General features: G+C 41.9%; 1 protein-coding gene across 8 annotated transcripts in view; it reads right to left on the bottom strand.

Annotated features, from left to right (window-relative positions):
- STAU1 (staufen double-stranded RNA binding protein 1) overlaps positions 1–14,371 on the bottom strand; it is a 53,447-nt gene that overhangs the window by 23,623 nt on the left and 15,453 nt on the right. For 2 of the 8 annotated variants that reach the window (XM_042930718.1, XM_042930722.1), the window contains exons 3-7: positions 12,843–13,131; positions 10,959–11,083; positions 7,822–7,978; positions 5,779–5,917; positions 3,990–4,176 (exon numbers count right to left, since the gene is read on the bottom strand). In XM_042930718.1, the coding sequence (XP_042786652.1) occupies positions 3,990–4,176; positions 5,779–5,917; positions 7,822–7,978; positions 10,959–11,083; positions 12,843–13,047 (813 nt within the window). In that variant the 5' untranslated portion in view covers positions 13,048–13,131. Of the gene's footprint in view, positions 1–3,989; positions 4,177–5,778; positions 5,918–7,821; positions 7,979–10,958; positions 11,084–12,842; positions 13,132–14,371 lie in introns of those variants that run through there. The other 6 variants (XM_042930719.1, XM_042930720.1, XM_042930724.1 and 3 more) reach the window with 6 other exon arrangements.

The following is a 14,371-nucleotide window of genomic DNA, read 5'->3' as shown; positions in this document are numbered from 1 at the left end:
AAGCCCCAGCTAAATACGTCCCTGGCCCAAGTGAAAACAACAAGACCAGAAGAGCTAATTTATTTTCACAAAAGTAGTACCAGAAAGGCCCTCAAAGAGTATAATGTTTTTTCTCAAGTAGGCCTTCTACCACTACCACCAAGAGAAAACTTTTAAAGCTTGATACAATCTTCAAGACAGAAACCGCACAACCACACACAGATATACACATACCTACATACACACGTAGCTGGCACTTTAATTAAACACAAACAGGATCACACTATCTACAAAATTACAGCTCTGGTTCTTGACTCCTCCTTCTCAGTACATTAGGGGCCTCCTTTCAAGCCTATGTGTACAGACGTACCACACTCGGGACTCCCTCTGACGAATGTATCTGTTTATTTAACCACTTCCCTACTAGTGGACATTAGGTCAGCTCTGTTTTGTCTATTACATATACTGTAGCTATTGGCCATCTTGCTCCTAACAGCTCAGACACTGAGTAAGTCATTGTTTATTACCACAGCCTTGGATTTAAAAAAAAAAAAAAAAAAAAAAAAAGAAAGGAAAGGAAAGGAAAAAAAAAAAGGCATTTTTTTTTTTAATTTTTTAAATGTTTTATTTATTTTTGAGAGAGAGAGAACAGGTGGTGGAGGGGCAGAGAGAAAGAGGGAGACACGGAATTTGAAGCAGGCTGCGGGCTCTGAACCGTCAGCACAGAGCCCGATGCGGTCGGTGCCCGAACTGGTGAACCATGAGATCATGACCCGAGCCAAAGTCGGAAGCCCAACCTACTGAGCCACCCGGGCACCCCAAAGAAAGGCATTTTTCCAATGCAGGACCTTTGCACAAGCTGCTCCTGCTGTTCTTCTGCTTATCTTTAGTCTCTGCTTCAATGATGCTTCCTCAGAAAGAACTTCCTTGAATGCATCGCTGTTACTCCAATCTAAATGAGACATCTGATGCCCTTCTAATACTTGCTACTTTCTACCTTAGTACTCGCCGCACTCTTTGATGATTCTAATGTTAACATCTGTCAGCTCTGTTCCATGAAGCCCCAACATGGAAGGGGCAGATTTTTCCTCAAAGCCTAGCATGATGCCTGTTGTCAAGGAACCAGACAACCCCTGCTTTATAGATATAAATTGCTGGCTTTTTATTGGCCATGTTCTAGAGAAGACAACTTGATCTATCACACAATCACATGCTCTACATACTTTCAAAAGCAAAATCAACAATTTGTTTAAAATTGTAATTTCTGGGGTGCCTGTGTGTTTCAGTTGGTTAAGCGTCCGACTATTGGTTTTGGCTCAGGTCATGATCTTACAGTTCATGAGTCTGAGCCCCATGTCAGCAGTGCAGAGCCTGCTTAGGATCCTCTCTCTCCCTCTCTCTCAAGATAAAGAAACTCTAAAAACAATCGCAATTTCCAATACTGGCAGACCACAGGCAAAAAGGCTGCTCTCACCCTGGTGGCAGACTTCTTAGCGGCACCATGCTTCTGAGAACTTGGTCATATTTACTGCCATGCAAGTGGCTATTTACTTCCGTGTCTGGGCTCATAGAAATGTCATAGACATGCACAAAGATTTACTACAACAACGTTCCTCACTACCTATTTTCTAAAAGGGAACACTGCAAACAATCTAAATAACCAAGCCTCTGTTGAAAACATAAACTGGTACGTTTACACAATGAAACACACTGTAGCTATTAAAAAGTGTTTAGATGCAAGTTGAATTTGAGTCCTCCAAGGAATTCGAAGTAAATGGCATGACAACAGATTCATGATAAGCAGTTCCGTGAAAAAAAGTGGTTACCATACAATATCATCCCACTTTTGTCATTAGACAGGTACACGTATTTACTTACGTATGCACTGACACCCACCAAAATGTTAATAGTGATCATCCATCCATTAAGCAGCAAATCTATAAACGATTTTTGTTTTTTAATTTAAAAATTTTTATAGTTTACATGCATTCATTGTAAGAAAAAAATTAAAGATCCCTTCTAAAAATGTCTCTTTACGCCCTACCACCCAGCTATCAGGAGGCCTGGTTGAGGTGGGAGGCCAAGTGTTTCCTTTATTATCTCAAAGCAAGTCTCATCTGACTCAATGACTCTTGTTTCTGAAGCACTGGGTGAGCCCAGTCTTTGAGACGTTTCTGAAGGGCAATGTCTCTACTTCAAACCATACAGAACGAGAACAGGGGCACAAGGAGGTTTAACATTACTCTCAGCAAAGCTCCATACAGACGGCAGAGGAGCCAGTGGAACCCAGCCCAGGAGAGTGCATCTGCGCCAGCCTCTGCCCTCAGGCCAGAGCCAACCTCGCTGCTCCAGGGTAATGGGGTCAGACCGGGGACACCAATCAGGTGCCTTCCCTTTTCAGCAAAAGGGTGGGTACTTCCAGGCAGCATTCAAAGTGGGGTGGCTGCCTGAGGGGTAAGCACCGATAATACTTAGGACCTGTGGTTCCCAAACCCTGACTGAGCTTTAGAGCTACTGCAAGAGCACATTTTAAAAAAAAAAAAAGGCAAAAGACAGACTCCTATTAGAAATCGTGTGGGTTGGACCAAGGAATTTTTTTTAAACTTCTCAAGTGGTTGTGAAGCAGACAACCCACATGCCAGGGCTCAGCGATCGTTTAACAACTGCTGGCGAGAAGCAGCTGAGAAACAACCAGCCCATCTGACTCCAATTAGATCAGCACCGCGGCGAAGTCAAAAAACGAAAAGCCTCCAAGATGACTCAAATTACACTACCTACTGCTTCTAACAAATCTCACCAGTGAGAAGCTTATCCCTTTAACTTCATGAAATCCCCTCTTCTAAGTGACAGTCTCTTCTATTTGGTCCTCAGTGGACCCTGGAAACAGATTATCTCTATTGTAAAATGTGTGATTACACTGGAAAAGGCAAACACGCCATAACGAAAAACAGTCATTGATTTCCTAAGACCTCGATTCCCATTTAGCCACAAGGAGTTAAAAACCTATTCTCACTGTGGGATTTTTAAAACCTGGCCCCCAAATTCTCGAAACTCTTCTCATCCAGAAGTGAGGTTCTTAACATTGTCAATGTACCAAATAAAAGCGACTGAGCCGTACGCTTAAACTGGTTAAAACTGTGAATTTATGTTATGTGAATTTTGCTTAATTATAAAAAGTGAGTTTCTGTATCTCCTCCTTTTGAATCTGGGCTCTGTGCCTGCTTGACCTATAGAATACAGCAGAAGCAATGCTGTGGGGGATTTCTGGGCCCAGGCCTTGAAAACTGGAAGCTGCTTCCATTTCCTGTCTTCTAGGATACGTGGACCCGGCACCATCCCATCCCGTGGGTCAGCAGTCTCTGTACAGGGTAGTTAAGAGAGGAACTGAGGTCCTCTCAGGACCACAGCCCCTGCTTCAGTCTCAGCAGACAGCCAGCATCAACTTACCAGCCTTGTGAGGGAGCCATCTTGGAAGTGATCCTCTGGCCCCTGTGGAGCCACCTTAGCCAGAGCTGTGTAGAGGAGAGACCAGCTGGGTGCCAAGCCCTGCCTAAATGGCAGATTTGTGAGCAAAATAAATGCCTACAGGTGGTTAAGCCACTAAAGTTTGTAATGGCTTATTACGCAGCAACAGATAACCGGCACTCTGATATGTCAGAGTAGCTGGTCAAAAATGGCTTCAGAAAACTCTCTAAGCTGGTGCCACAAACCGCGCAGTAGGTTCTGACAAGAGTAACCTTTACCACCAAAGAATTCCTCCACGCATGTGCTTCACAGCTCAATTGAGTCACAATCTTTCTACCATGTTCACTCAAAACTATGCCACAGAGTGAAAAAGAAGGCATCTGACTTTCTTGCTAAGACATTTTTTTAAGGGGGGGGGGGGTGGGGAAGAAAGGCCAAAGGGCCATGGAGTACAAAATCATGCAAGCTGCCAAATCACAAAAATTCCGGACAGCTCTCAGTGCTTCTCAGAAAAAGCCACTGGAGAGGACACCTTTACCACTCACCTGCTCGCCCGCCCGCCTCACCTCCAGCCTCTCCGGTGGGGGCTCGCTTTGCAGGGTCCGCAAGGCTTTCGCAGCAGCATCGTGTTTTGCAGCCTGTCTTGTCTTTCCTTTCCCACTGAACTGCTGTCCTCCCACAGAAAGCTCAACTTGATAAAGTAACGGCGGTACTGGAAATGGGTAAAAGTACCTGAAAGTAAAAAGGGGGTTTTAGCAGAATTACAATCTCAGATCAGTAAGTCACCCATACGCTCCCTGGCAAATCCCAGGTCTTTCCTTCATCACGGGTCCTAATCACATCAGGACCTGCTTGCCAATAATGACTCTTCATCGGTATATCCAGAGACTTCACAAGCTTACACTGGATTAGAACTGGCACACAGAATAGGCAAATACTGTCTAGCAAGCAAACTTATGTTCCACAAAAACACCTTATAGACTACATGAGTTCAATTTATAATGTAACCCAAATTTACAAAATTAGACTTTGGCTTAAGGTAGAAAACTTGCTCTATTTTCTCCTATCTGAGAGACACCCTTGCCTGTCTCCAGAAAAGCCTGGGAATTTTTTTTTTAATGCTTTATGTATTTATTTTGAGAGACAGGGAAAGAGAGAGAGACACTCCTAAGGAGGCTCCACACAGCGCAGACCCCGGTGTGGGGCTCAAACCCACAAACCACGAGATTATGAGCTGAGCCGGAATCAAGAGTCTAATGCCTAACCGAATGAGCCACCCAGGTACCCCTGGGAATTTTTTAACAGAAATTTTTTTGGAAGGACCCTCATTTCTAGAAATCCCAACAGCCTACAGCCTGGCAGAACCTGGCCTCTACATGTCAGAGCTTACATTTTTTGAAGTTTATTTAGAGAGACGGAGAGAAAACGAACAGGGGAGGGGTGGAGGGAGGGGGGGGAGAGAAGAATCCCAAGAATCTGACAGCGCAGAGCCCAATGCAGGGCTCGAAACTCACAGACTGTGAGATCACAACCTGAGCTGGAATCAAGAGTCGGCTGCTTAACTGAATGAGCCACCCAGGCGCCCCCAGAGCTTACATTTTTTAAGTGGCTTTGCCTCCATTCAAGTCAGGCAGGGAAAGGAAGACTTCCATTCCCATCATCAACCTATCCACTAACGTCTTATGATTGCCCAACAGGAGGCTTTTTACACATAGTTTTGGGTTTCGATTAGTATTTTGCTGGACCTGTACTCCAAAGCTGTTACAAACCACATAAATTCGAAGCCAAAAAGTACCCAGTAAACAATACTCAACAAATCTATGAATGCTGAGAATCTTGGTGTTTGTGGGAATCACACTCAAATATGACTCAGTTACAAGAAGCAGTTACAAAGGTGATCTTTAACCAGATGGTTTCAGGGCACAGCCATACTGCTAGTGAGGAGCACACTCAGGCTCTTGCCAGTGACAGAAGGTAAAGGAGCAAGCATCAAGACACAGTTCCAAAGGCACCACGATTAAGAGGACTTCAGCATCTGGCAAGCCCAAAGATGACCGAATCGTTGTGCGCTCCACAATCTACAGATTTTCTTCTTCCATGTCAGGAATGAGATACATCTTCACCTGTACTTAAAACAAACAGCGGCACCTGGGTGGCTCAGTCGGTTGAGCGTCCAACTCTTGGGTTCGGCTCATGTCACGGTCTCACGGTTGTGAGACGCAGCCCCACGTTGGGCTCCGTGCCAGGTGTGGAGCCTGCTTGGGATTCTCTCCTCCTCTCTCTGCCCCTCCTCCGTTCTCTCTTGCCCTATAAATAAGTAAAACAGGCACATACCTTGGGGGATAAGCACCTCCTCTCATGTTGTAGTTATAGGTGGACTGCATCCGAGAGTAAGGGTCGACAGGCTTATACATTGGTTTTTTTCCAAGTTTCATGCACAGTGCATTTAGCTCTACAGTAGGGGTTATGCTTTCTGCAACACAGAATCAACACAGAGAACTGGTTATTTTCTGACATGAGAATGGCAGTTACTAAAATCAGAAAGAACAGCATGCTTTCTACTAACTGGATTCATAATGCATTTCAGGAAAGTATCTAAGTACTTCACTGCTAGGCATCAGGTCAGGAAATCCAAGAATCTGCTGTGATTTCTAGATATTAATACACAGTCAACAGCACAAAATACAGTGTAAGAGCTATTAGAGGGGCAGCAACTAGCATAAGACATTACCAGAGAAAGTCACTCATTCCAGTTATTAGATATCAGTTCCAATACACATCGAATTCCACGATTAAACAAAAATCCCATGTGACTGTCCAAGTCATTTTACTGTTTGGGAATCCTTAGCCGATAGAACTCTGGTTGTACTGACTTGCTGGGTTATTGGCTTACACTTAGAAGTATGTTTATTGCACACTACTTCATCGAACAATGCACTTACTAAGCAGTAACTGGATGGAAAGCACTGTGCTAAGGGACACAATTCTTACCCCCAGAGGACCAACAGGAGGTGTGCTATAAGGAAAGGTGTGGAATTAAGAAGGAGGAGGCAAGTAAATTCTATCTGGAGAAGTCAGATGAGGGTCACAAAACATTCAGATATTTCCAATCTCAGTATTTACGATGGGATTTGACCTGTGAGAATACTTGTTAGGAAAAGGAGTTCTGTTTCCATATAAATAAGAGCAAGTATAATTGGGGTTATCTCACAATCATCAACTGTAGAAAACACACACTGTTCGTTTCCCAATTTTTTTTTTCTCTCAGTTCATCCAATTCATAAACCTTTAAAAACATTTAAAAGAAAAACCAGGCTGGAAAGAGTAGTGTGAGCGCACAATCACATCTAAGAACAACACTTTCACATCAAACACAGAACAACACTAGCAATGGCAAAGTTCAACTTAAATGCACACAAAAAGCCACTTTAAAATGCCTCTTTAGGAGGTATGTAGAAGAAAACAACAGCAACAAAAAAGACTTGATTCTGTACTAGGAACTGGTTCAACTAAATTTAGTGCATGAATCAAATTTGTAAGAATATTTTTGGATTTGCAAAATCAAAAGGTCACAGAAGTAACCAGCCTCTCTCTTCTTACTTTCAGAATTATATTTTTTATAGGATTCATACAGGTTCTTACTAAGCATAACCTGAATCATCTCAAGAACAGTTCTGACCCATAAAATTTACCTGCAGTGGAGAATGAATCTGAAATACCACAAAGAAATCAAAAGCAACAAGGAAGGTGTGGCTGAAATCTCCCGGATTCCTTCCTACGGACAAAGGGACTGGGATGGCTTCGTGTGCCTGATGGTAACGTGGCTCAGCCACTTCCATCCACAGCAACAGGTCAATGGTCCCCAAGCTTTTACCAGAAACTCTTCTTTATTAGTCTTCTCTCTCCTTCGGTCCCTTGTTTGAAGAGGTGTTATCTACTAATAGTATTTAAGTAATACATGTTTAAGTCATTTTCTCATTCTTTTTGATGATCAGGAGACGTGTAAATGACAATCTGCGTTTCTGATCAACATGTTATAATTGGTATTTCCACACTGGGTTGAAGTGATTCCAGCTAAGGCCTACATTCTTGGCAATTTTTTCACTAGGCTTCTCTGCAATCTTAGCAATTGTTTGGTGACACCACTACCTCTCAGGACCTTCTTTCCAGATCCTCAAGAGTCAAGGGACCAGAGACTGGGAACCAATGTTTTGGAGTATGGTTAAGGATTCTAAAAAGGTAAGCGTTTGCCACTGGTAGTGTAGAAACCGTGCTTGCAAAGTCAGTAAGTTAGTTATGAAAGAATGCATATACATACTAAATGGGTACCTCTAGACACACTTCTGAAAGGAACCTGTCTTGGCCCACGCATAATACCTGGATTCCTTCCTTCGCTACGAAAAGGGCGGACTATGGGTTTAGGAAATTTTGTTCCTTCCAAAGCTTTGGCAGCAGCTGTGTGCTGGGCTTTTTTAACACTAGTTCCTTCAGCTTCCCAGTGCTGATCTCCAAGTGTTAGCTGTACTGTAAACACCTACAAATGAAAATTGTGAGCTCTCAATTCACGATACCTGAGGTTGACTGTAATATGTCGCTTGGACCTGGAACATTGTTTATGGTCATGGTTTAAAAGGCCTGGTCATTACCTTGGCAAATTACTCCCTCACTCCCATTTTTGTTATTTTTATAAACACAAAAAGATACATGTCTCGCTGACTGGCATTGAACAACACTCTATGACAAAACTATGCTTTGAAAAATGGAGGTAAGTACAGAGATTAAAAAAAAATGTTTTCCCCTATATTAAAATATTAGATGCTGATTTGGAAGTCAGCCAAACAGAAATTGTCTTCCAATTACTTCTCAGGGAAGAAATTCAGCAAACTTGATTTAGACACAAAGTAGTATCTCAAGCAAATTAAGACATTTGTTTTGATGTTCTTGTGTTTGTGGTCTCTTGTCTGAAAACAACCCTAGCAGGACAAAAACGTGAATGAATTTGGGAATGTGAGCCAGGTTCTAAAAAGTTGCCTTCTATTTTCCTAAGACTATACTATTCAGACACTGCCTCCATTTGGGGAAGAAAATCCAATCTGTAGCAAGCAAAGATCTAGAAACGTTTCTGAACTCAAGGAGGCATCCAAAACAGCTGATTTTGCCCTCAGCAAACGCTGACTATGGCAAGCCTCTTTATTCCTTTTTAAGTATAAAGGTTACCCAAATACACACTCTGTTCTTGAAATTAGGTTATGTTAATCCTATCAGAAGTGAATATTCTGTCAAAAACTATGACCCATCATAGCACAGTGATTCTTTAACTTTGGTGCTTATCTTAGGAAGCTTAGTAAAATATACATGTCCAGGGACTTCGACTGAGAAGCAAGAGCGGAGACCCTAGGCAAGTGTTCTTTAAAAAGCTCCCCTAGTGATTCTGATGCACTGCAAAGTTTGAGACTCACTACTTAGGAATTTAGCAAAACCAACTGGAGCTTTTGTTTTTCTGCTTTTCTTTATCACTGGATATCACTGTTTCATTTGCAAATAATTTACTGTGAATAATTTAATGTCAAATGTGCTCCTCTGAACATGTCCAGATCATTTAAATTTGGTGCCTAAAGGGATAGGCGCGATGTGCCTTCACAGCTGATTTTTCTTGTAGGTCTTAACTTCAGGATTCCCTCAGTACACAGCTTCCACTAAAGCGGGAAAATTAAAGAATCCTTCACCCCAGTGGAAACACTAGGGGTCCCCTGTATTTCTGCTGCAGTTCACAAGGTTACTCATTTAGGCACCACTAGCATGGACTGAAAATCCTGGCTGGCCTAACAACCAAACAGCAGAAGTCTACGCTGTGGAATCCCTGGGGCATTTTCATGATCCATTCGTGGAAAGACATTTAAAGGGAAAAAGCTAAAAAACAAAAAAGAGTTAATTCCATTAACAGTTTTGCCTTTCTCCAGGACTTTTCCCCGTCAGCGCTGTTGCCACTCTGCTGCCTTTCTGTGTAGAGGGTTGGTAACAAGGTTAGAATCTTGGTTTTAATAGAATTAAAAGTACACCAGACCACTGATTTTTAAATAAATAGTGTAACAGTCACCGAGGAGGGAATAACTTCTCGTCTTTGAACAACTTGTAAATAAAAGTGCAGTTACAGATTGAACACACAGCCAAATTACCTAACGCACCACTAAAGGTTAGGTGAGAAAGTACATATTTCAAAAAATACCAAGAACAGTTAATAAAAGGGAATCCCAAAGTTAAGGTCTGCAAAAAAAATCCTGTAGAAGAAACAGAAGTTATAGGAAATCACTAATTGCCTTCCAAAAGTAAAGAAACCTTTCAAATATCACTATGCTTTAGAAAAATGTGAAAACTAGCTTCATGTGAGTAGAAATTTGTGTTTCTGAAATGCATAATGGTAATAGCTACCATCTCTCAAGCATTTACTAACTGTCAGGCATTGTGCTCCACACTTTAACATATATTCTCTGGTTTAATTGTCACAGTAGACCCATTTGGGTAGGTATTATCCCCATTTTACAGATGAGGAAACTGAGGTTCAAAAAACAGCAGTAGCTTGCCCAAGGTCACATAGCCAGTAAGGAGCTGAGATTTAAACCCAGATTTGCCTGACACCAAAGGTGACTCACCTCACCACACTAAGGTACCTATTTAGGATTGTGGCTGATGTTACTTTTAGTCAAATTAAAAGAGAAACTTGATATCATTCAAGGCCTGAGGTTTGCACGTCAAGAAAAATGAGGCACAAAGAGACCAATAATTCATCCTTAATTATGTTTACTGCAAGGCTAGGATCAGAAATAGGAGGCCGGATTCCTTCTCTCATACCACACCCTCTCTTATACTGCAGCTGCAAAGATAAAGCCAGATATGCACACATTTAAGTTCCAAGATTTACATTATCAAACAAGCTTCAAAGACCGAATTCCTAAATGGCAAATAGTAAAAAATTTAAGTTACAGTCTTCCATTCTCTAAGATAAGGGGAAGGACAAAGATAAGTGAAGTCAGAGACAGTCCAAAGGACTGACTCACTTTGAAACAAATTTCTACCTCTCATTTTCAAACCTTTTACCTGAATGGCTAACAAGTGGGAAAATGGATTTCCTGTTCCCCTCCTTTCCCGGCCCAGCCTAAGGTACACGTGAAAACAAGCGGGAAAGGAGCCAGAGGCAGGCTGCAGCCAGGAGACCCAGAGCCTGGAAAATTCACAGGAAATCATTCACAGGGGCCTGGGAATGGTCTCTACTCAGAATCCTAAACACAACCACATACTAACTGGAGTTCCCAAAAAGAAGCATATCTTTTCTTTGACCCATTCTGCAAGGGTCAAGGGAAGCGACTTGCCAAAAATCTATACTTTGGCATCTCCTGAAGACAGCCTCAGTGGTTTGAAAATATGTATTCTGAACCACAGCACCACGTGAGCAGTATAAAAAACAGAAAACATTCCTGGTGGGTTATAAATGCACAAGCAGTATGGACAATATTTACCTTACAGTGAGCTGGACCTTGCTCACGCAAAAGCTTATACTCAGGCTGAATCTTGTTGAAACGGGCTAACTCATTCACAAGACACATTGGGGTTTTCTCTTTGGGGTGTGCCATGCTAGAAGGAACTGAAAAATAACGTAAGAGCAATGAAGTCAACTAGCAGTATACAGGACTGCTGCTCTCCCAGGGACACGAAAAAAGAGGGGAAAACGGAAGGTCTTAAGGATTCAGAGCAGCAGTGACGCACAACTGTAAACCACAAGGGGGCACCTGCCTGAAGACACAGCTGGGGTCTTCTCCGGACCAGCTGAAGCCAGGTAACCTAGGAGAGGGCAGGTCTTCCAAAGAGAGAACAGAAGGCAGGGGAGTAACTAAACCGTGGCAGGCAAGCAAGATTTAAATCAGAGGCAGCCCTGGTATTATAACCAACCAAGGGGATAACAAGGAGGTCTTTTGAGCACAGACACACTGGTTCCCACAACAGCTGTGAGCTGTACCCGGTTCGTTATTTCGCAAAACTCAACGTGCCAATACCATCTCTCAAACAATGACTGTCGTCTTCTACACAGCTAGTGTCTCATTGCCATCCTCAGACCTTACCTACTTCAGAGAATTCTACAAGTAAAATAAAATGTCCGTGGTGGGCAGGAGTAATAGGATGTGGATATAAGAACACATTAGAAGAAAAGGCGGTAAATCCCAGAGGACTGAAACAGTCTATAACATTTCCTTTTAAGATGGTCTGTGACGGCAAATTTGGGGAAAACTGAATTCTTAGGGTATTATGACCAGTCAAGACTGCTACCCGGTGAGCCAATCCACGGAAGTCTAGAGGTAGGGTGACAGATGCCATGCAGCTGAGAGTGGGGTGAGCCAACACTCTAAGAACAGATTTATAAAGTAAAGGAAATGAGAAATGAAAGAGGAAATGCAAGGGAAATTGTCAAACACAAGGGGTTGAGAGATGTGTTAGAAGGTGACTCTGGTATGGAGACACCCATGCTGACACCCCATTTAATTGGTTTTACCACTTTGGGGGAGGGTTGGGAAGCAGAACATTTGTTTTCAGGTCTGTTTATTTTTCAGGTGTTTCAAGTCTTTTCTCACCGATGAGCACATTTATTTGCTATTATTTCCTTTTTTAGTTTTGTTTTTAAGTAATCTCTACACCCAATGCAGGGCTTGAACTCATGACCAAGATCAAGGGTCACATGCTCTACTGACTGAGCCGGCCAGGCGCCCCATCAACAAGCACATTTAGTCCTTTTTTATTTTCTTAATAATCAGATTTAAATGCTTCCGAACTTACTCCCTCTCTAAAACTCTCTGCTTCAGTGTTCAATTTCTAATGGGTCCTCACTGTGATTTCTGAACTACCCCTGGAACCTCAACTTAAACTCACTTGTTCAAACTAAAAACTAACAAATGCCAATACTCTCTGGCTTTCCAGTAAATGTGGCTGCCCCCTTGCCTGGGATGTAATCTCAGAGGCATATAAAATGGAGGCTCACACATACAAGAATTCGTGGTCAGTTCTGGGAAATAGTTTTTAAAGCAGAATTTTCCCATAAAACAACAAATATCCAGAGTGGTATTTACTGTTCAATTCTTTCTGCTAGACACCACTTTATAACCAACTAGGTTTTATAGTTTACTTTTCAATTCTCTTTCTTACACTCTGAAGTGGTCTGTCAACTCAGGCCTCCATCAACCCAATACACAACCAGTGTTTTATATCTGGAAAAAAGCAGCATGGATGTTAATACTTTCTTCTGCTTCTTGAAGGTAATGTGAGAGTTCCCTACATCTGCAGTCTATTTATCAGATCAGAAAACAGGCTAAGAAAACATTTGAAAAAGAAGACACTTGGATTCATACGCTTACCTGCAGCTGCACTGGTGGGTGTGACAGATGCAGAGGGTAAAGCAGAGTTTTGAATAGGTCTACCTGCATTTTCAGAGGGCAGAGAGCTAGCAGTAGAAGGAATACTCATCAAAGGCTGTGAGAGAAGAGACTGGTTCTTGTTCAGTATTTGGCTCCCTGAGAGAGCAGCAGATGGGTTCTGAACTTGCACTTGAACTTGAGACATGGTCACTTTCAACAAAAGTGAACAACTGCAGGTAAACAGCTTTCAGTGCAGGTTAATTCAGTGCTATGAAGTCTAAAGTTCTACCTAAAAGTTGTAAGGGAAAGAAAATAAAAAGGTAAATTATAGAGGAGATATGTAATCACCAATATTCAGTCAAAGTTGGTGTCACCTACTCAAGAATGAAATTAGTCCCGTTAGGCCTGTAGCTATGTTGATGTATTAGAAGTGTTTCTCTCCTTGGTATACAGTGAGGTTCCTGGCCTTGTGACTTTCTCACAGTGCTTTTAGAGGACTTACAATACCCATATGCTCTGCGTGTTCATTCTATAAAGAGAATCCAGTAGGGTGAAATGACATTCATTATTGAATATTAAGAACTATGAACTATAGTTTATATCCAAAATGGCAAATTAAAAAATACGGAGAGGCTTTCCATACCATATAGGATATGGTAAAGATTTCTGGCCTCAAAATTGTAAGAAGCTGAAAGCAAAATGGGTTCATAAGACCCTTTAATGCGGAATTTGTAAACACTGCTTCCATGGAAGGGCCATGTGCTGACTGGTACCCTTACAGTTTTCCTTTAAGCTCACCGAAGAAAGAGAAGAGTTTCTCACTTTTGCTGCTGCTTTTTCCTCGTGATGACAAAAGATCCATTTTTTTTTCCTATGAGGTTTGTCTAGACGGTCTCATTTAGTTACAGACCACAAACAAAACTGCTGCATCTACATTAATATGCAAGATCCTGAGAAATCATCTAAATAGTAAAGAACATTCTATAGCCTTTGTACTATTAAAAGCAAAAGTGGCAAAGAGGAAGAAGAGAGGAACAGATTTCAGACTGGCCATTTCATTGGTGTGGCTGGGCAGTGGGACCCAGGAAGCGGAGGAGATGGTTTACTTCATCTTAGAAGTTCCAAACGCATTGCTTCTATTACATTTAAATTTCCTCCTAAGTCAAAAATAAGGGCAGTTCTGCTTACGTTCATGGCCATCCTTCAAAAAGCTGAAAATGTTTAAGCAAGTCAAAAGTACTCAAAAATAACCAGTAGCAACAAAGAGTAGAAAAAGGCAATCAAAACAGAAACCAGCAAACAAATCAAAAGTTCTATTACAGAGTGTTACTGTAATTTTTTTTAACAGTCTCAAGATGATTTTTAATTAAAGCTGGATCTTTAGAAAGAGATGAAGGACCACAATTAAGTTACTTGAGAAGTTCTGGCACATTCTCTCTTGCTGAGAGCAAAAAGAACTGCAAAACTAAAAACAACAACTCAAATACCTCAGCTGAAACATGACTTTGGATATACAGACCCAAGCACCA

This window comes from Panthera leo, chromosome A3, assembly GCF_018350215.1.
Source record: "Panthera leo isolate Ple1 chromosome A3, P.leo_Ple1_pat1.1, whole genome shotgun sequence".
NCBI classification, from domain to species: Eukaryota; Metazoa; Chordata; class Mammalia; order Carnivora; family Felidae; genus Panthera; species Panthera leo.
The sequence above is the reverse complement of the archived record's forward strand: the minus strand, read 5'-3'. Positions and strand labels throughout refer to the sequence as shown.